The 20,578-nt window shown below is 45.8% G+C and overlaps 1 protein-coding gene across 2 annotated transcripts in view; it reads left to right on the forward strand.

The window, feature by feature from the left end:
- The window catches only part of mnd1 (meiotic nuclear divisions 1 homolog (S. cerevisiae)), a 92,632-nt gene that overhangs the window by 60,369 nt on the left and 11,685 nt on the right, over window positions 1–20,578 (forward strand). The window contains exon 7 of one of the 2 annotated variants that reach the window (XM_059964795.1): window positions 4,315–4,726. The exons of the other annotated variant lie outside the window; for it this stretch is intronic. Within the exon in view, the coding sequence (XP_059820778.1) occupies window positions 4,315–4,349 (35 nt within the window). The 3' untranslated portion in view covers window positions 4,350–4,726. Of the gene's footprint in view, window positions 1–4,314; window positions 4,727–20,578 lie in introns of those variants that run through there. 2 annotated transcript variants of the gene reach the window in all.

The raw sequence follows: 20,578 nt of genomic DNA on the forward strand, positions 1-20,578 counted from the left end.
CACTTCCCCTGTAGCCAAAGAGGATTCAAAGATCATAGCTAATGCTCCAGTGATCTCTTCTCTCAATTCTCACAACAACCTGGGGTGTATCATATCCGGCCCTTGGGATTTATCAATCGATGTTTTTAAGAAAGTCCAGCACTTCTTCCGTAATCTCCACATTGTCCAGCACACAGGCCTGCTCCATTTCAACCTCACCCCCAGGCACATGTTGCCCTCTTTATCCTTTAGAGGTCCCATCTTCGTACTCGTCATCCTCTTGTTCTTCACATACGCATAGAACGCCTTGGGGTTCTCCTTAATCCTACATGCCAAGGCCTTCTTATGCCCCTTCGAGCTCTCCTAAGTCCTTTCTATAGCTCCTTCCTGGCTACCCTATATTTCTCATGAGCCCCTCCTACTTTCTGCTTCTTATATCTAACATATTCTTTTTTAATCTTGACGAGCTGTCTCACATGTTTCGTCAGCCACAGTTCCCTTTTCCTACCATTTTTTCCTTGCCTCAGCGGGACAAACCTATCCTGAACCCAGTTCAAATGGTCCCTAAACTTCTCCCACATTACTTATGTGCTTTCCCCTTTGAACATCTGTTTCCAATTTACTCTTGCTAGTTCCTGCCTCATCCCTTCAAAGTTAGCCCTTCCCCAGTTAAGCACTTTACCATTTTGTCTGATTTTATCCCTTTCCATAGCTATGCTGAAGCTAAGGGAGTTGTGGTCACTCTCACCAAAATGCTCCCCCACCAAGAGGTCTGTCACCTGGCCGGGTTCATTACCCAGAACTAGATCCAGTATAGCCTCAACTCCCATCGGCGGGTCCACATACTGTGTCAGGAATCCCTCTTGAACACACCTGACAAATTCAGCCCCATCTATCCCCCTTGCACTCAGGAGGTGCCAGTCAATAGGAGGGAAGTTGAAATCACCCATATCTACTACCCTGTATTTCCTGCTCCATTCTAAAATCTGCCTACTTATCTGCTGCTCGGTGTCCTGAGGCCTATCTGGGGGCCTATAGACTACTCCCAGCACAGTGATTGATCCCTTGCTATTTCTGACTTCCACCCAGAAGGACTCAATGGACACTCCTTCTGCAGCGTCCTCCCTTTCTATAGCCGTGATACTATCCCTGACCAGCAATGCCCTTTTCTACCTCCCATACTATTCCTTTTAAAACACCTGAACCCCGGGACCTGAATCATCCAATCCTGCCCTTCCTCCAACCAAGTTTCAGTAATGGCCACAACATCGTAGTTCCACGTACTAATCCATGCCCCAAGTTCATCCTCCTTGTTCCTAATACTCCTAGCATTGAAATAGACGCATTTCAACCCCTTTAACTGGCTACAATTATGTTTCAACCCCTACCTGTCCTTCTTCATCAACTCAGAACTCTTAGCATCATGCCCTTGTCCCTCTACCTTAATCTCTGCACTCACATTCTGATTCCTACCCCTCTGCCAAACTAGTTTAAACCCTCCCCAACAGCTCTATCAAACCTGCCCGCCAGGATATTGGTCCACCTGGGATTCAAGTGCAATCCGTCCTTTTTGTACAGGACACACCCACCCCAAAAGAGGTCCCAATGATCCAGAAATCTTAATGACTGCCCCCGCTCCATTCCCTCAGCCATGCATTTATCCTCCACCTCATTCTATTCCAATTCTCACTGTCACGTGGCACAGGCAGTAATCCCGAGATTATTACCTTTGAAGTCCTGCTACTCAACTTCGTTCCTAATTGCCTGTAGTCTTCTTTCAGGACCTCTTCCCTTTTCCTACCTATGTCATTGGTACCAATATGTACCACGACCTCTGGCTGTTCTCCCTCCCACCGCAGGATATCTTGGATGCGATCAGAAAGATCCTGGACCCTGGCACCTGGGAGGCAAATTACCATCCGAGTTTCTTTCCTGCGTCCACAGAATCGCCTGTCTGAATTCCTAACTATAGAGTCCCCTATCACTACTGCCTTCCTCTTCCTTTCCCTACCCTTCTGAGCCAGAGGGCCAGACTCTGTGCCAGAGGTACAGCCACTGTCGCTTCCCCTGGTAGGCTGTCCCCCCCAACAGAATTCAAACAGGAGTACTAGAGAGAAGGTTCTTGGGCAACTGAAAGGTCTGAAGGTAGGTAAGTCACCTGGACCAGATGGTGTACAGCCCAGAGTTATGAAAGAGATTAAGGAGATCTTTAAAGCATCATTAAATTCTGGAATGGTTCCAGAAGGCTAGAACACTGCAAATGTCACTCCAAGAAGAGAGAAAGGCAGAAAAAGAAAATTTTGGCCAGTTAGTCTGACCTCAGTGGTTGGGAAGATGTTGGAGTTGATTATTAAGGTCTCAAGTTACTTGGAGGCACATGATAAAATAGCCCATCGTCAGCATGGTTTCCTCAAAAGAAAATCTTGCCTGACAATTCTGTTGGAATTCTTTGAAGAAATTGCCAGTAGGAAGACAAAGAAGAATTGGTTGAGGTTGTGTACTTGGACTTTCAGAAGGCCTTTGACAAAGTGGCAATCATGAGGCTGCTTATCAAGCTATGAGCACGTGGTATTACAGGATTGGCAGGAGGCAAAGAGTGAGAATAAAAGGACCCCATTCTTTGTTGGCTGCCAGTGACTAGTGGGTTTCCACAGGGGTCTGTGTTGGGACCAATTCTTTTTATGTTATATGTTAACAATTTAGACGATGGAATGGAGTTTGCAGATGATATGAAGATAGATGGAGGGGCAGGGAGTTCTGAGGAAATAGAGAGACTACAGAAGGAGAAAGGGCAAATAAATGGCAGCTAGAATACAGTATTGAGAAGTGTATTGTCATTCATTTTGGTAAAGGAAATGAAAGGGATGACTATTTTCTAAATGAAGAGAAAATTCAAAAAACTGATGTGCAAAGAGACTCAAGAGTCCTTGTGCAGGATTCCCTAAAGTTTAATTTGCAGGTTGAGTCTGTGGTGAGGAAGGCAAATGCGATGTTAGTATTCATTTCAAGAGGACTAGAATATAAAAGCAAGGATGTAATGTTGAGACTTTATAAAGCTCTGGTGAGGCCTCACCTGGGGTATTGTGAGCAGTTTTAGAACTGATGTGCTAAAACAAGAGAGGGTTCAAAGGAGGTTAATAAAACTGATTCCAAGATTGAATAGCTTGTCATATGAAGAGAGTTTGATGGCTCTACGTCTGTATTCACTAGAATTCAGAAGGAAGGGTGTCCTCATTGAAACCTGCCTAATGGTGAAAGGCTTTGGTAGAGTGGATGTGGAGAGGATGTTTCTTATGGTGGGGGAGTCTAAGACCAGAGGACACAGCCTCGTAATAGAGAGGCGTTCTTTTGAAACGGAGATGAGAGGGAATATTTTTAGCCAGATAGTGGTGAATCTATGGAATTCTTTGCCACAGGCAACTGTGGAGGCCATGTCTTTATGTATATTTAAAGTAGAGGATGATGGATCTTGATTGGTCAGGGCATGAAGGGAAATGGGGGGAAGGTAGGAGATTGGGACTGAGAGGAAAGTGGGATCAGCAGTGAAATGGTGGAGCAAGCTCGACAGGCCAAATCGTCTTATTCTACTCCTATGTCTTGTGGTCTAAATAAGGGACCCAAAACTGCTCACAATACTCCAGGTGAGGCCTCACCAGTGCCTTCTAAAGCCTCAACGTTATATCCTTTCTTTTATATCCTAGTCCACTCAAAAGTCATTTCCTTCCTCACCACTGACTCAATCTGCATATTAACTTTTAGGAAATCCTGCATGATGACCCTATGCACCTCTGACTTCTGAATTTTCTCACCGTTTAGAAAATAGTCTACACTTTTATTCCTCCTACCAAAGTACATGACCTTACACACTATATTCCTTCTGCCACTTATTTGCCCAGTAGCACTGATGTGGGATAGAAATTACAATAGGAGAGAGTAAAGGCTTGTAAAAAGGGCAGCAGGGGATTTCAACAAGCAGTTGGTGCTGGATCCCAGATGAAGGAGAATAACAATTTGTAGAATGCTGTCAAGATGGCTTTTTGGAGCAGTTTGTGATTGAGCCTACGAGGGAAAAAAACAATTCTGGATCAGGTGTTGTTTAATCAGAATCAGGTTTATTATCACGGGCATGTGACGTGAAATTTGTTAACTTAGCAGCAGCAGTTCAATGCGATACATAATCTTGCAGAGGGAGAAAAAAATAAATAAAATAAAACAATAATAAATGAACAAGTAGGTCAATTATATATATTGAATAGATTATTAAAGAATGTGCAAAAACAGAAATACTGTAAATTAAAAATGTGAGGTAGTGTTCAAAGCTTTATGTCCATTTAGGAATTGAATGGCAGAGGGGAAGAAGCTGTTCCTGAATCGCTGAGAGTGTGCCTTCAGGCTTCTGTATCTCCTCCCTGATGGTAACAGTGCAAAAAGGGCATGCCCTGGGTGCTGGAGGCTTTTAATAATGGATGCTGCCTTTCTGAGACACTGCTTCCTAAAGATAAGCTGGGTACTTTGTAGCCTAATGCCGAAGATGGAGCTGACTAGATTTACAACCTTCTGCAGCTTCTTTTGGTCCTTTGCAGTAGCCCCTCCATACCAGACAGTGATACAGCATGTCAGAATGCTCTCCACTGTACAACCATAGAAGTTTATGAGCATATTTCTTGACATGCCGAATCGCTTCAAACTCCTAATAAAGTATAGCTGCTGTCTTGCCTTCTTTATGACTACATCAATATGTTGGATTAGATTAGATTAACCTAAACAGGTTAGATTCTCAGATATCTTGACACCCAGAAAGTTAAAACTGCTCACTCTCCACTTCTGATCCCTCTGTGAGGATTGGTATGTGTTCCTTCGTCTTACCCTTCTTGAAGTCCACAATCAGCTCTTTTGTCTTACTAACGCTGAGTGCCAGTTTGTTGCTGTGGCACCACTCCACTAGTAGGCATATCTCACTCCTGTACGCCCTCTTGTCAGCACCTGAGATTCTACCAACAATGCTTGTATTGTCAGCAAATTTGTAGATGGTACTTGATCTATGCCTAGCCACACAGTCATGTGTATACAGAGAGTAGAGCAGTGGGCTAAGCACACACCCCTGAGGTGCGCCAGTGTTGATTGTCAGTGAAGAGGATGTGTTATCACCAATCCGCACAGACTGTGGTCTTCTGGTTAGGAAGTCGAGGATCCAGTTACGGAGGGAGGTACAGAAGCCCAGTTTCTGCAGCTTCTCAATCAGGATTGTGGGAATGATGGTATTAAATGCTGAGCTATAGTTGATGAACAGCATCCTGACATAGGTGTTTGTGTTGTCTAGGAGATCCAAAGCCATGTGAAGAACCATTGAGATTGCGTCTGCCGTTGACCTATTGTGGCGATAGGCAAATTGCAGTGGCTCCAGGTCCTTGCTGAGGCAGGAGTTCAGTCTAGTCATGACCAACCTTCAAAGCATTTCATCACTGTCATGTGATTGCTACTGGGCAATAGTTGTTAAGACCAGCCACATTATTCTTCTTTGGCACTGGTATAATTGCTGCTCGGTACTGCATTGGGACCTTCTGCCTTACGAGTGTTCACTCTCTTTAAAGACAGTCTGACATCGGCCTCTGAGACAGAGATCACAGGGTCATCAGGTGCAGCAGGGATCTTCACAGCTGTAGGAGTTCATCTCGTAGTGCAGCATCGCTGTCATTCATATAATTGCGTTTTGCTTTGTAGGAAGTAATGTCTTGCAGTCCCTGCCAGAGTTGCCGTGCATCTGATATCGCCCCTAACCTCATTCGAAATTGTTCCTTCGCCCTTGAAATACCTCTCCGCAAATCATACCTGGTTTTCTGGTACAGGCCCGGGTTGTTGGATTTGAATACCACAGAACTAAGCCTTCAGCAGACGCCGTACCTCCGGGACCATCCATGGCTTTTGGTTTGGGAATGTACAGTGAGTCTTTGTAGGCACACACTCATTCACACAGATTTTAATGAAGCTGGTAACAAATGCAGCATTCTCATCCAGATTCAAAGATGAATACTTGAATACAGTCCAGTCCACCGATTCTAGGCATTCCTGTGCTTCCTTTGTCCAAACCTTCTTGGTCCTCACTGCTGTGGCTGCAGTCTTCAGTCAGCTAGGTGATCAGACTTCCCGAAGTGAGAGCATGGAATAGCACTGTAGGCATTCTTGATGGTGTTGTAGCAATGGTCAGGTGTGTTGTTTCCTTTGGTATTGCAGATGATCTGTTGATAGTAATTGCTAAGTGATTTTTTAGACTGGCCTTGTTAAAATCTCCCAAAACGATGGTGAAGGCGTTAGGGTGTGCTGTTTCATGCATGTTGATACCATTGCTCAGATCATCTAAAGCCTGCTTGGCATTGGCCTGAGGTGGAATGTAAACTGTTACCAGAATGACCCCAGAGCATTCCCGTGGTAAGTAAAAAGGACAATACCTTACTGCTAGATATTCCAGGTCTGGTGAGCAGAATTGGGACAGTACTGATAAATTTGTACACCAAGAAGAGCTGATCATAAGGCATACACTTCCAACTCTGCTCTTGAGAGACTCTACAGATCTATCCTGACGGCGCACAGTGAACCCATCAATCCGAATCACTGGATCCGGTATGAAAGGGGTTAACCAGGATTCCGTGGAACAAAGGACACACTTGGTCCTAATGTCCCTCTGATTCAGCACCCTGGCTCTGAGATCATCAATTTTCTTCACCAGAGACTGCACATTTGCCAGCAAGATCATCGGCAAAGGGAACCTGAAACCCCGTTTCCTTAAGCACACTTGCAATCCTGATCTCTGCCCACGCTTTCTTCAAGGTTTTCTCTGTGGGCCCTTCCGACCACAGACTGTGTTGTTTCCGTGGGTTTTAAGCAGCGATACTTTGTTTAAACTCATTAAGAGATCTTTGTTGACTGTACTGACCTTGGAAGCAATTGTGCTTTTTAGCTCTAACAGGCTGAAACAGGAATATTTAATCATATCCATACTCAATATTCCTGGATTTCAGTGCTTTAAAAGGGATAGAGGAGGGAGAGGAGGGGTGGCATTGGGATACTGTTACAGCTACAGAAAGGGTAGGTAATAGTAGCAGAATCCTCTTTTGAGTGTATGGGTAGAAATCAGGAACAGGAAGGGAACAGTTACTCTATTGGGAGTATTCTGTAGGCCCCCTGGTAGCAGCAGAAATACAGAGGAGCAGATTGGGAGGCAGATTTTGGAAAGGTGCAAAAATAACTGGGTTGTTAACAAGGGTGACTTTAACTTCCCTAATATTGATTGGCACCTGATTAGTTCCAATGGTTTAGACGGGGCAGAGTTTGTTAAGTGTGTCCAGGACGGATTCCTGTCATGGTATGTTGACAGGCTGACTAGGGGGAATACCTAATCTAGTATTAGGTAACGAACCGGATCAGGTCACAGATCTCGGTGAGGATCTGGGGGACAGTGACCACCGCTCTCTGGCCTTTAACATTATCAAAAAAAGGATAGAATCAGAGAGGACAGGAATATTTTGAATTTGGGAAGAGCAAATTATGAGGCTGTAAGGCTAGAACTTATGGGTGTGAATTAGGATGATGTTTTTGCAGGGAAATGTACTATGGACATGCGGTCGATGTTTAGGGATCTCTTGCAGGATGTTAGGGATAAATCTGTCCCGGTGAGGAAGATAAAGAAGGAACCATGGGTGACAAGTGAGGTGGAGAATCTAGTCGGATGGAAGGATGTGTGAGGTTTAGGAAGCAAGGATCGGATAAGTATTGAGGAATGTAGGATAGCAAGAAAGGAGCTTAAGAAGGGGCTGAGGAGAGCAAGAAGGGGGCATGAGAAGGCTTTGGCAATAGGGTAAAGGAAAACCCCAAGGCATTCTTCAGTTATGTAATGAACAAAAGGTTGACAGGAGTGAAGATAGGACCGATTAGAGATAAAAGTGGGAAGATGTGCTTGGAGGCTGTGGAAGTGAGTGAGGTCCTCAATGAATACTTCTCTTCAGTATTCACCAGTGAGAGGGAACTTATTGACAGTGAGGACAATATGAGTGAGCCTGATAGAGTTCTTTGAGGAGGTGACCAGGCATATAGATGAGGGTAGTGCAGTGGATGTGATCTACATGGATTTTAGTAAGGCATTTGACACGGTTCCACATGGTAGGCTTATTCAGAAAGTCAGAAAGCATGGGATCCAGGGAAGTTTGGCCAGGTGGATTCAGATTTGGCTTGCGTGCAGGAAGCAGAGGGTCATGGTGGAGGGAGTACATTCAGATTGGAGGGTTGTGACTAGTGGTGTCCCACAAGGATCGGTTCTGGGACCTCTACTTTTTGTGATTTTTATGTGGGGGTAGAAGGGTGGGTTGGCAAGTTTGCAGACCACACAAAGGTTGGTGGTGTTGAGGATTGTCGAAGATTGCAGAGAGACATTGATGGGATGCAGAAGTGGGCTGAGAAGTGGCAGATAGAGTTCAACCCAGAGAAGTGTGAAGTGGTACACTTTGGAAAGACAGACTCCAAGGCAGAGTACAAAGTAAATGGCAAGATACTTGGAAGTGTGGAGGAGCAGAGGGATCTGGGGGTACATGTCCACAGATCCCTGAAAGTTGCCTCACAGGTAGATAGGGTAGTTAAGAAAGCTTATGGAGTGTTAGCTTTCATAAGTTGAGGGATAGAGTTTAAGAGTCGTGAGGTGATGATGCAGCTGTATAAAACTCTGGTTAGGCCACACTTGGAGTACTGTGTCCATTTCTGGTCGCCTCACTATAGGAAGGATGTGGAAACATTGGAAAGGGTACAGAAGAGATTTACCAGGATGCTGCCTGGTTTAGAGAGTATGCATTATGATCAGAGATTAAGGGAGCTAGGGCTTTACTCTCTAGAGAGAAGGAGGATGAGAGGAGACATGATAGAGGTGTACAAGATAATAAGAGGAATATAGAGTGGACAGCCAATGCCTCTTCCCCAGGGCTCCACTGCTCAATGCAAGAGGACATGGCTTTAGGGTGAGGGGTGGGAAGTTCAAGGGGGATATTAGGTTTTTCACAGAGAGTGGTTGGTGTGTGGAATGCACTGCCTGAATCAGTGGTGGAGGCAGATACATTAGTGAAATTTAAGAGACTACTAGACAGGTAGACAAGGTTTAAGGGTCAGCACAACTTTGTGGGCCAAATGCCTATACTGTGCTGTATTGTTCTATGTTCTATAAGAGTACTGGTGCTACTCGAGTCGCGCCAAAGTGCCCCGGAAGTCAGAACCAGATTTCATTAGGGAGTTTAAGGTAAAAGAACCATTAAGAGACAGTGGTCGTGAACTAATAGATTTCACCCTGTAGTTTGAAGGGGGAGAAGCTAAAATTGAAAGTTTCAGTATTACAGTGGAATAAAGGGAGCTACAGAGGCATGAAAGAGGAGCTGGTCAAAGTTTATTAGAAGGGAATTCCAGCAGAGATGATAGCAGAGCAGCAATTTCTGGGAGTAATTGATATGTAGAGAATCAGTTCATCCCAAAGAAGAAGCATTCTGAAGGGAGGATGAGGCAACTGTGGTTGATAAGGGAAGTCGAAGACAGCAATAAAGCAAAAGAGGGGGCAGAAAATGTAGCAAAATACATTAAGATAGTGAAGCTTTTACAGACCAAAAGCAATATGGAGAAAAAGATGTATGAAGGTAAGCTAGCCAATAATGTAAAAGAGGATACCAAAGGTTTTTTTTCAGATATATACACTGGTATTCAAAAGTTTGGGCACCCCCATCAAAATTTCTGTTAATGTGAATAGTTAAGTGAGTAGAAGATGAACTGTTCTCCAAAAGTCATAAAGTTAAAGATGAAACATTCTTCATAAGCAAAATTAGTGTATTATTTTTGTTTTGTACAATTTTAGAGTGAATAAAGGGAAAGGAGCACTATGCAAAAGTTTGGGCACCCCAAGAGATTTGAGTTCTCAGATAACTTTTACCAAGGTCTCAGACCTTAATTAGCTTGTTAGGACTATGGCTTGTTCACGATCATGGTTACAAAAGGCTAGGTGATGTAAATTTCAAAGCTTTATAAATACCCTGACTCCTCAAACCTTCTCCCTACAATCAGCAGCCGTGGGCTCCTCTAAGTAGCTGCCTAGCACTCTGAAAATAAATGATGCCCACAAAGCAAGAGAAGGCTTTAAGGGGATAGCAAAGCATTTTCAGGTAACCTATTCCTCAGTTTGTAATGAAATTCAGAAATGGCAGTTAACGGGAATGGTGGAGGTCAAGTTGAGGTCCAAGAAACATTCCAAGAGAACTGCTCGTAGGATTGCTAGAAAGGCAAATCAAAACCCCTGTTTGACTGCAAAAGACCTTCAGGAAGATTTAGCAGATTCTGGAGTGGTGGTACACTGTTCTGCTGTGCAGCGACACCTGTACAAATATGACCTTCATGGAAGAGTCATCAGAAGAAAACCTTTCCTGTGTCCTCACCAGAAAATTCAGCAACAGAAGTTTGCAAAGGAACGTCTAAAGAAGCCTGATGCATTTTGGAAGCAAGTCCAGTGAACTGATGAAATTAAAATAGGACTTTTTGGCTGCAATGAGCAAAGGTATGTTTGGGGAAAAAAAGGTGCAGAATTTCATGAAAATATCACCTCTCCAACTGTTAAGCACGGGGGTGGATCAACCATGCAGCCAGTGGCACGGGAAACATTTCAATGGTAGAGAGAAGAATGAATTCAATTAAATACCAGCAAATTCTGGAAGCAAATATCACACCGTCTGTAAAAAAAACCGCTGAAGGTGAAAAGAGGATGGCTTCTACAACAGGATAATGATCCTAAACACACCTCAAAATCCACAATGGACTACCTCAAGAGGCACAAGCTGAAGGTTTTGCCATGGCCCTCACAGTCCCCCGACCTAAACGTCATCAAATTCTGTGGGTAGACCTCAGAAGAGCAGTGCATGCAAGACAGCCCAAGAATCTCACAGAACTAGAAGCCTTTTGCAAGGAAGAATGGGCGAAAATCCCTCAACAAGAATTGAAAAACTCTTAGCTGGCTACAGAAAGTGCTTACAAGCTGTGATACTTGCCAAAGGGGGTGATGAAGTACTGACCATGCACGGTGCCCAAACTTTTGCTTCGGGCCCTTTTTGTTATTTTGAAACTAAAAAATGGAAATAAAAAAGTAATCTTGCTTAAAATATTAAAGAAATGTGTCATCTTTAACTTTATGCCTTTTGGAAATCAGCTCATTTTTTACTCGCTTAGCTATTCACAGTAACGGAAATTTTGACCGAGGTGCCCAAACTTTTGCATGCCACTGTAAAATGACAGATCCAGCCGGTGGTGTGACTCTGTTGGTAAGAGATGAAATTACATCATTAGGAAGAGATAACATAGAGTGAGAGAATGTTGAATCTTTGTGGGTGGAGTTAAGAAACTGCAATGGTTAAAAAAACATTTTGGGAATCATATATAGGCCTCCGAAAAGCAGCTAAGATGTGAGGTTGAGATTGCAACGGGAGCTAGAAAAGGTATGTAATAAGGGTAATGACACGATTGTAATGAGGAACTTCAATATGCAGTGGGATTAGAAAAATCAGGTTGATGTTGGATTGCAAGAGATGGAATTTGTTGAATGCCTACGAGACGACTTTTTAGAGCAGCGTGTGTTTGATCCTACTTGGGCAAAGGTTTTCTTAGATTGGGTGTAGTATAATAACCCAGATCTTGTTAGGGAGCTTAACATAAAGGAAGCTTTAAGAGGCTGTGATCATAATGTGATTGAATTCATACTGCAATTTGAAAGCAAGAAGCAGAAGTCACATGTATCTGTATTACAATGGAATAAAGGGAATTACAGAACTTTAGAGAGGAGCTTACCCAGGTAGATTGGAGGGGGATACTAGTGGGGATGATGGCAGAGCAGGGATGGCTGAAGTTTCTGGGAATAGTTCACAAGGTGCAGAATTGATAAATTGATAGGTCCCACAGAGGAAGAAGTTCTCAAATGGCAGGAGTAGATAACTGTGGCTGAGAAAGGAAGTTGAGACTGCATAAAAGCCTCTGAAAGGACATGTAAGGTAGCAAAGGTGAGTGGGAAGTTGAATGATTGGCAAGCTTTTAAAATCCAACGAACCATAGAGCCATAAAACATTACAGCATAGAAACAGGCCTTTTAGCCCTTCTTGGCTGTGCCGAACCATTTTTCTGCCTAGTCCCACTGACCTGCACCCAGCCCATATCCCTCCATACACCTCTCATCCAAGTTTTTCTTAAATGATAAAAATGAGCCTGTAGCGATGTGCTACACACAGCACTGGAATAATGACATGCAGTCGGTAAGTCGTTTCAAGACTAGCTTATTCATTACCAAGGTCTCCCCCCGTGCGCTGGCTATTTGTGAGCCGGTTCGCCTGGGCAGAAAGTGGGTCGCCACATAACCCCTCCCCCCCCCCCCCAGAACCGGCGATACACCCCCCAATGTCCACAGTCTGGATCAGCCTCTGTTTGGGAGGTCTGCCTCTGCGCCGCGGTGCCTGAACCTCGACCGCCTGCGCCGTCTACATGGGCTGGTTTGAGTCGGTCCACCGTGAAAACCTCCTCTTTCCCCCCAATGTCCAGAACGTATGTGGACCTGTTGTTGTTGATCACCTTGTACAGCCGCTGTAGCAGCGCCCAGTGTCCGCCCCTTCGTACAAACACAAACTTACAGTTTTGTAGGTCTTTGGGTACATGGGTCGCGGTCCATCCATGCTGTGAAAGGTTGCCGAACCTTTCGCGTAGCCTGTCCAGGACTGCTGTGGGTTCTTCCTCTTGCCCCCTTGGGGCTGGTATGAACTCTCCCAGGATGGCCAGGGGCCATGGCCCTCACAGTCCCCTGACCTAAACGTCATCAAATTCTGTGGATAGACCTCAGAAGAGCAGTGCATGCAAGACAGCCCAAGAATCTCACAGAACTAGAAGCCTTTTGCAAGGAAGAATGGGCAAAAATCCCTCAAACAAGAATTGAAAAACTCTCAGCTGGCTACAGAAAGTGTTTACAAGCTGCGATATTTGCCAAAGGGGGTGTTACTAAGTACTGATCATGCAGGGTGCCCAAAGTGTGTTTTTTAACCATTGCAGTTTCTTAACTCCACCCACAAAGATTCAACATTCTCTCACTCTAAGTCACCTCTTCCTAATGATGTAATTTCATCTCTTATCAACAGAGTCACACCACCGGCTGTGTCTGTCATTTTACAGTAGCATGCAAAAGTTTGGGCACCCTGGTCAAAATTTCTGTTACTGTGAATAGCTGAGTAAAAAATGAACTGATTTCCAAAAGGCATAAAGTTAAAGATGACACATTTCTTTAATATTTTAAGCAAGATTACTTTTTTACACCAACTCGGCCGACGAGGCGTGCAGATCCTCTTTGGGCGCTGTACAAATTCCAAGCAGGACCCAGGGAAGCTTGTCCACCCAGTTAGGTCCTCTCAGGCGGGCAATGAGAGCTAACTTCAAGTGACAGTGGAAGCGTTCCACCAGTCTGTTCGACTGTGGGTGGTAGGCAGTTGTGTGGTGCAGCTGCGTTCCCAACAGGCTGGCCACAGCCGACCACAGGCTGGAGGTGAACTGGGCACCTCTGTCGGAGGTAATGTAGGCTGGTACCCCGAAGCATGCTACCCAGGTTGCGATCTGTGCTCGGGTGCAGGAATCGGCAGATGTGTCGGCGGGACCGCCTCTGGCTACCTCGTGAACCAGTCTATCATCGTTAGGAGGTACTGTGCTCCTCGGGACACTGGTAGGGGCCCACAACATCTACATGAATGTAGTCGAACCTCCGGTGGGTGGGTTCGAACTGCTGCGGCGGGGCTTTAGTGTGCAACTGCACCTTGGCTGTTTGGCACTGCGCGCACGTTCTGACCCATTCACTGACCTGCTTGCGAAGTCCATGTCATGCAAACTTGCTGGAGACCAGCCGGACGGTTGTCCTGATAGATGGGTGGCCAAACCGTGTATGGAGTTGAAAACCTGCCACCTCCAGGCTGCCGAGACGATGGGGCGAGGTTGGCCGGTAGCCACGTTGCACAGGAGGGTCCTATCACCTGGACCTACGAGAAAGTCCTGCAGCTGCAAACCCGAATCTGCGGTCCTGTACCTGGGCATCTCATCGTTTGCCTGCTGCGCCTCCGCCAGTGCTGCATAGTCCACCCCCAGGGACAGGGCCTGGACAGTTGGTCTGGAGACTGTGTCCGCCATGACGTTGTCCTTCCTCGAGACATGCTGGATGTCCGTCATGTACTCGGAGATGTTGGACAGATGTCGCTGCTGGCGAGCCGACCAGGGATCAGACACCTTCATGAACGCAAAGGTCAATGGTTTGTGGTCCATGAACGTGGTGAACTTCTAAGAAGTACCTGAAATGCCAGATTGCCAGATACAGTGCCAACAGCTCCCGGTCGAAAGCACTGTACTTCAGTTCGGGTAGTCGTAGGTGCTTGCTGAAGAATGCCAGGGGTTGCCAGCGCCCCTTGATGAGCTGCTCCAGCACCCCGCCGACTGCTGTGTCGGATGCGTCCACTGTGAGGGCGGTTGGAACGTCCGTTCTGGGGTGCACCAGCATCGTGGCATCTGCCAAGGTTTCCTTGGCTTTAACGAAAGCGGCCGCGGCCTCCTCGTCCCAAGTAGTGTCCTTTTCTTTATCCAACATCAGAGTGTACAAAGGGCGCAAGATACGGGCTGCTGAGGGGAGGAAAAGATGGTAGAAGTTCACCATACCAACGAACTCCTGTTGGCCTTTGACCATGTTTGGCCGGGCAAAGTGGCGGATCGCGTCTACCTTGGCAGGCAGAGGTGCCAGAATCGATGGGAAGTCTGCCAGGAATTCGTTGTCCGACAGCGTGATGGAGTCCAGGTGTGGGGCCGGCAACTTGGCTTCACCCAGGGAGAACGTCTGGAAAGTCTCGGCATGTACCAGTCTTTTCCCTTGCAAGTCGGTCAGCAGGCTGTGAGCTCGCAAGAAGCCTGCCCCCAGGAGTGGTTGGGCCACGGCGGCCAGTGTGAAGTCCCACGTGAACCAGCTGGCCCCGAACTGTAGCTGCACTGTGCGGGTGCCGCAGGTCCGTATCGTGCTGCCGTTTGCAGCCCTCAGGGTGGGTCCTGGTTTCCTGTTGCAGGTTTCGTGCCCCGTCGGGGCAAGACGTTGATCTCCGCCCCAGTGTTGACCAAGAAGCGGCGTCCCGACTGTTTGTCCCAGACGTACAAGAGGCTGTCCTGGTGGCCTGCCGCCATAGTCATTAGCAGCAGCTGGCCCTGGCCCTGGCCCTTGCCCTTGCAGGGCAGGCGACAATGGCGGGCTTTTGTGCCCAACAGCTGGTGGTAGAAACACCACTGTTCACTGGCCTCCTCACTCCTGCCTCTGTGTTGTGTGTGCCCCCCTGCCAGGCCTGGTCTGGTCCGCTGTTGGGCGCGTGGCCTGGCAATCTGACCGACGGACTTTGGCTCTCCCTCTTGGCTTTCCACAGCACATCTGCCTGGGCCGCCACCTTCAAGGGGGTCACTGAAACTGCATCGGCCAGCAGCAGATGTATGTCCTCGGGCAGTTGCTCCAGGAACGCTTGCTCGAACATGCGGCAGGGCTTGTGTCCGTCATCCAGGGCCAGCATCTCGTTCATCAATGCTGATGGCAGTCTGTTTCCCAAACCGTCCAGGTGAAGCAGGTGGGCACCCCACTCACGCCGAGAGAGGCCAAAGGTCCCAATGAGCAGCGCTTTGAATGCTTCATATTTGCCTTCTTCCGGGGGCATCTGTATGAAATCTGCAACCTGGGCGGCCGTCTCCTGGTCAAGGGCGCTCACCCACGTGGTAGTAATGCGCAGAATCAGAAGATATCTCCCGAATCTGGAACTGGGCTTCTGCTTGGCTAAACCACACGCTTGGTCGCAGCGTCCAGGAAGTCAGGAGTTTTAGCGAAACTGCGTGAACAGATGAAGAGTCGGTCATCTTTGGTCCAAATCCAGTTTGGACCATCGAGATCACCAGTGTAGCGATGTGTTACACACAGTGCTGGAATAACGACACGCAGTCAGTAAGTCGTTTCGAGACTGGTTTATTCAAACTTCGCGGTGCTGGCACTTAAATCCCTAGCGCCCGCCCTCTCCAGGTGGAAATGACGTCGGAGGTGCATTACCAAAGTCTCTCTCCGCGCGCTGGCTATTTGTGAGCCGGTTCGCCTGTGCAGAAAGTGGATCGCCACAAGCCCACATTTACCACTTCATCTGGCAGCTCATTCCACACTCCCACCACTCTCTGTGTGAAGAAGTCCCCCCCCCCCCCCATGTTCCCTTTAAACTTTTCCTCCTTCACCCTTAACCCATGTCCTCTGGGTTTTTTTCTCCCCTAGCCTCATTGGAGAAAGCCTGCTTGCATTCACTCTATCTATACCCATCATAATTTTATACACATCTATCAAATCACCCCTCATTCTCCTACGCTCCAGGGAATAAAGTCCTAACCTATTCAACCTTTCTCTGTAACTCAGTTTCTCAAGTCCCGGCAACGTCCTTGTAAACCTTCTCTGCACTCTTTCAACCTTATTAATAGCCTTCCTGTAATTCGGTGACCAAAACTGCACTCTATATTCCAAATTCGGCCTCACCAATGCCTTATACAACCTCAGCATAAACATTCCAACTCTTATACTCAATACTTTGATTTATAAAGCCCAATGTACCAAAAGCTCTCTTTGCTACCCTGTGTATCTGTGACACTATTTTTAGGGAATTTTGTATCTGTATTCCTAGATCCCTCTGTTCTACTGCACTCCTCAGTGCCCTACCATTTACCTTGTATGTTCTACCTTGATTGTTCCTAACAAAGTGTAATACCTCACAATTGTATGTATTAAACTCCATCTGCCATTTTTCAGCCCACTTTTTCCAGCTGGTCCAAATCCCTCTGCAAGCTCTGAAAAACTCCAACTTTTGTATCATCAGCAAATCTGCTGATCCAATTTACCACATTATCATCCAGATCATTGATATAGATGACAAATAACAATGGACCCAGCACTGATCTCTGTGGCACACCACTAGTCACAGGCCTACCACTCTCTGACTTCTCCCATTGAGCCAATGTCTAATCCAATTTACTACCTGACCATGTATACCTAGTGACTGAGTCTTCCTAACTAACCTCCCATGAGGGACCTTGTCAAAGGCCTTACTGAAGTCCATGTAGACAACATCCACTGCCTTCCCTTCATCCACTTTCCTTGTAGCCTCTTCAAAAAACTCTGATAGATTTGTTAAACATGACCTACCATGCATAAAGCCGTGTTGACTCTCCCTATTAAGTCCCTGTCTATCTAAATATTTGTAGATTGTATCTCTTAGTACTCCTTCCAATAATTTACCTACTACCGACATCCAGGATTACTATTAGATCCTTTTATTTTTGTAATTTATTTTTTTTTATTGAAGTTCATCAAACAAACATTTCCATAAGATGTATTTCAGACATTGTACATATATTATCATATATTAGAGCCTTTTTTAAACAACAGAACAACATCCTCCATCCCTCCAGCACCTCACCTGTAGATACTGACATTTTAAATAGATCTGCCAGGGCCCCTGCAATTTCAAAACTAGTCTCATTCAAGGTCCGAGGAAATACCCTGTCAAGTCCTGGGGATTTATCTACTCCAATTTTCCACAAGATAGCAAGCACCTCCTCCTCTTCAATCTGTATAGGTTCCATGGCTTCACTACTTGTTTGCCTTATTTCCATTGAATTAATGCCAATTTCTTTAGTAAATACAGATGCAAAAAAACCATTTAAGATCTCCCCCATTTCTTTTGGTTTCATACATAGCCGATCACTCTGATCTTCAAGAGGACCAATTTTATCCCTTACTATCCTTTTGTTCTTAATATACCTGTAGAAGCTCTTTGGATTATCCTTCACCTTGACTGCCAAAGCTACCTCATGTCTTCTTTTAGTGCTCCTGATTTCTTTCTTAAGTATTTTTTTTGCACTTTTGATACTCCTCAAGTACCTTATTTGCTCCCTGTTTCCTGTACATGTTATAGATCTCTCTATTCTTCTTTGTCAGAGTTCCAGTATCCCTAGAGAACCAAGGTTTCTTATTCTTATTCACTTTGCCTTTAATCCTGACAGAACATACAAACTCTGCACTCTCAAAATTTCTCCTTTGAAGGCCTCCCACTTACCAATCACATCCTTGCCAGAGAACAACCTGTCCCAATCCACGCTTTTTAGATCCTTTCTCATTTCTTCAAATTTGACCTTTTTCCAGTTTAGAACCTCAACCCGAGGACCAGATCTATCTTTATCCATGATCAAGTTGAAATTAATGGTGTTGTGATCACTGGAACCAAAGTGTCCCCTACACACACTTCCATAACCTGTCCTAACTCGTTTCCAAATAAGAGATCTAATATTGCATCCTCTAGTCGGTACCTCTATATATTGATTTAGAAAACTTTCCTGGACACATTTTACAAACTCTAACCTGTCTAGACCTTTCAACAGTATGGGAGTCCCAATTAATATGTGGAAAATTAAAATCCCCTACTATCACAACTTTGTTTCCTGCAGTTGTCTGCTATCTCTCTGCAGATTTGCTCCTCCAATTCTCGCTGATTATTGAGTGGTCTATAATACAACCCCATTAATGTGGTCATACCTTTCCTGTTTCTCAGCTCCACCCATATGGCCTTGGTAGACAAGCCCACTAATCTGTCTGACCTGAGCACTGCTGTAACATTTTCCCTGACTAGCAATGCCACGCCCCCACCCTTCATCCCTCTACCTCTGTCACATCTGAAACATCGAAACCCTGGAACATTAAGCTGCCAATCTTGCCCCTCCTGTAGCCAAGTTTCACTAATGGCTACAATGTCATAATTTCACGTGTCAATCCACGCTCTCAGCTCGTCAGCCTTCCCCACAATACTCCTCACATTGAAATAGACACACCTCGGAAGATTATTACCACCACACACAACCCTTCTGTTTGTGGCTTCGCAAGAAACTTTAACATCATTTATTTTCACCTCCACTTCACTATCTACTCTGGCACTCTGGTTCCCATCCCCCTGCAAATCTAGTTTAAACGCTTTGGTATTCACCACTGAGAGGAAACTTGATGACAATGAGGACAATATGAGTGAGGTTGATGTTCTGGAGCATGTTGATATTAAGGGAGAGAAGGTGTTGGAGTTGTTAAAATACATTAGGACGTATAAGTCCCCGGGGCCTGAAGGAATATTCCCCCGGCTGCTCCACGAGGCAAGGGAAGAGATTGTTGAACTTCTGGCTAGGATCTTTATGTCCTCGTTGTCCACGGGAATGGTACCGGAGAATTGGAGGGAGGCAAATGTTGTCCCCTTGTTCAAAAAAGGTAGTAGGGATAGCCCAGCTAATTATAGACCAGTGAGCCTTACGTCTGTGGTGGGAAAGCTGTTGGAAAAGATTCTTAGAGATAGGATCTATAGGCATTTAGAGAATCATGGTCTAATCAGGGACAGTCAGCATGGCTTTGTGAAGGGCAGATTGTGCCTAACAAGCCTGATAGAGTTCTTTGAGGAGGTGACCAGGCATATAGATGAGGGTAGTGCAGTGGATGTGATCTACATGGATTTTAGTAAAGCATTTGACAAGGTTCCACATGGTAGGCTTATTCAGAAAGTCAGAAGGCATGGGATCCAGGGAAGTTCGACCAGGTAGATTCAGAATTGGCTTGCCTGCAGAAGGCAGAGGGTTGTGGTGGAAGGAGTACATTCAGATTGGAGGGTCATGACTAGTGGTGTCCCACAAGGCTCTGTTCTGAGACCTCTACTTTTTGTGATTTTTATTAATGACCTGGATGTGGGGGTAGAAGGGTGGGTTGGCAAGTTTGCAGATGACAAAAAGGTTGGTGGTGTTGTAGATAGTGTAGAGGATTGTCGAATATTGCAGAGAGACATTGATAGGATGCAGAAGTGGGCTGAGAACTGGCAGATGGCGTTCAACCCGGAGAATTGTGAGGTGCTACACTTTGGAAGGACAAACTCCAAGGCAGAGTACGAAGTAAATGGCAGGATACTTGGCAGTGTGGAGGAGCAGAGGGATCTGGGGGTACATGTCCACAGATCCCTGAAAGTTGCCTCACAGGTAGATAGGGTAGTTAAGAAAACTTATGGGGTGTTAGCTTTCATAAGTCGAGGGATAGAGTTTAAGAGACGTGATGTAATGATGCAGCTCTATAAAACTCTTGTTAGGCCACACTTGGAGTACTGTGTCCAGTTCTGGTCGCCTCAGTATAGGAAGGATGTGGAAGCATTGGAAAGGGTACAGAGGAGATTTACCAGGATGCTGCCTGGTTTAGAGAGTATGGATTATGATCAGAGATTAAGGGAGCTAGGGCTTTACTCTTTGGAGAGGAGGAGGAGGATAAGAGGAGACATGATAGAAGTGTACAAGATATTAAGAGGAATAGACAGAGTGGACAGCCAGCGCCTCTTCCCCAGGGCACCACTGCTCAGTACAAGAGGACATGACTTTAAAACCATTGACCTTCGCATTCACAAACGTGTCCCATCCCTGGTCGGCTCACCAGCAGCGACATCTGTCCTACATCTCC

This window comes from Hypanus sabinus, chromosome 3 (genome assembly GCF_030144855.1).
Source record: "Hypanus sabinus isolate sHypSab1 chromosome 3, sHypSab1.hap1, whole genome shotgun sequence".
Classification (NCBI taxonomy): Eukaryota; Metazoa; Chordata; class Chondrichthyes; order Myliobatiformes; family Dasyatidae; genus Hypanus; species Hypanus sabinus.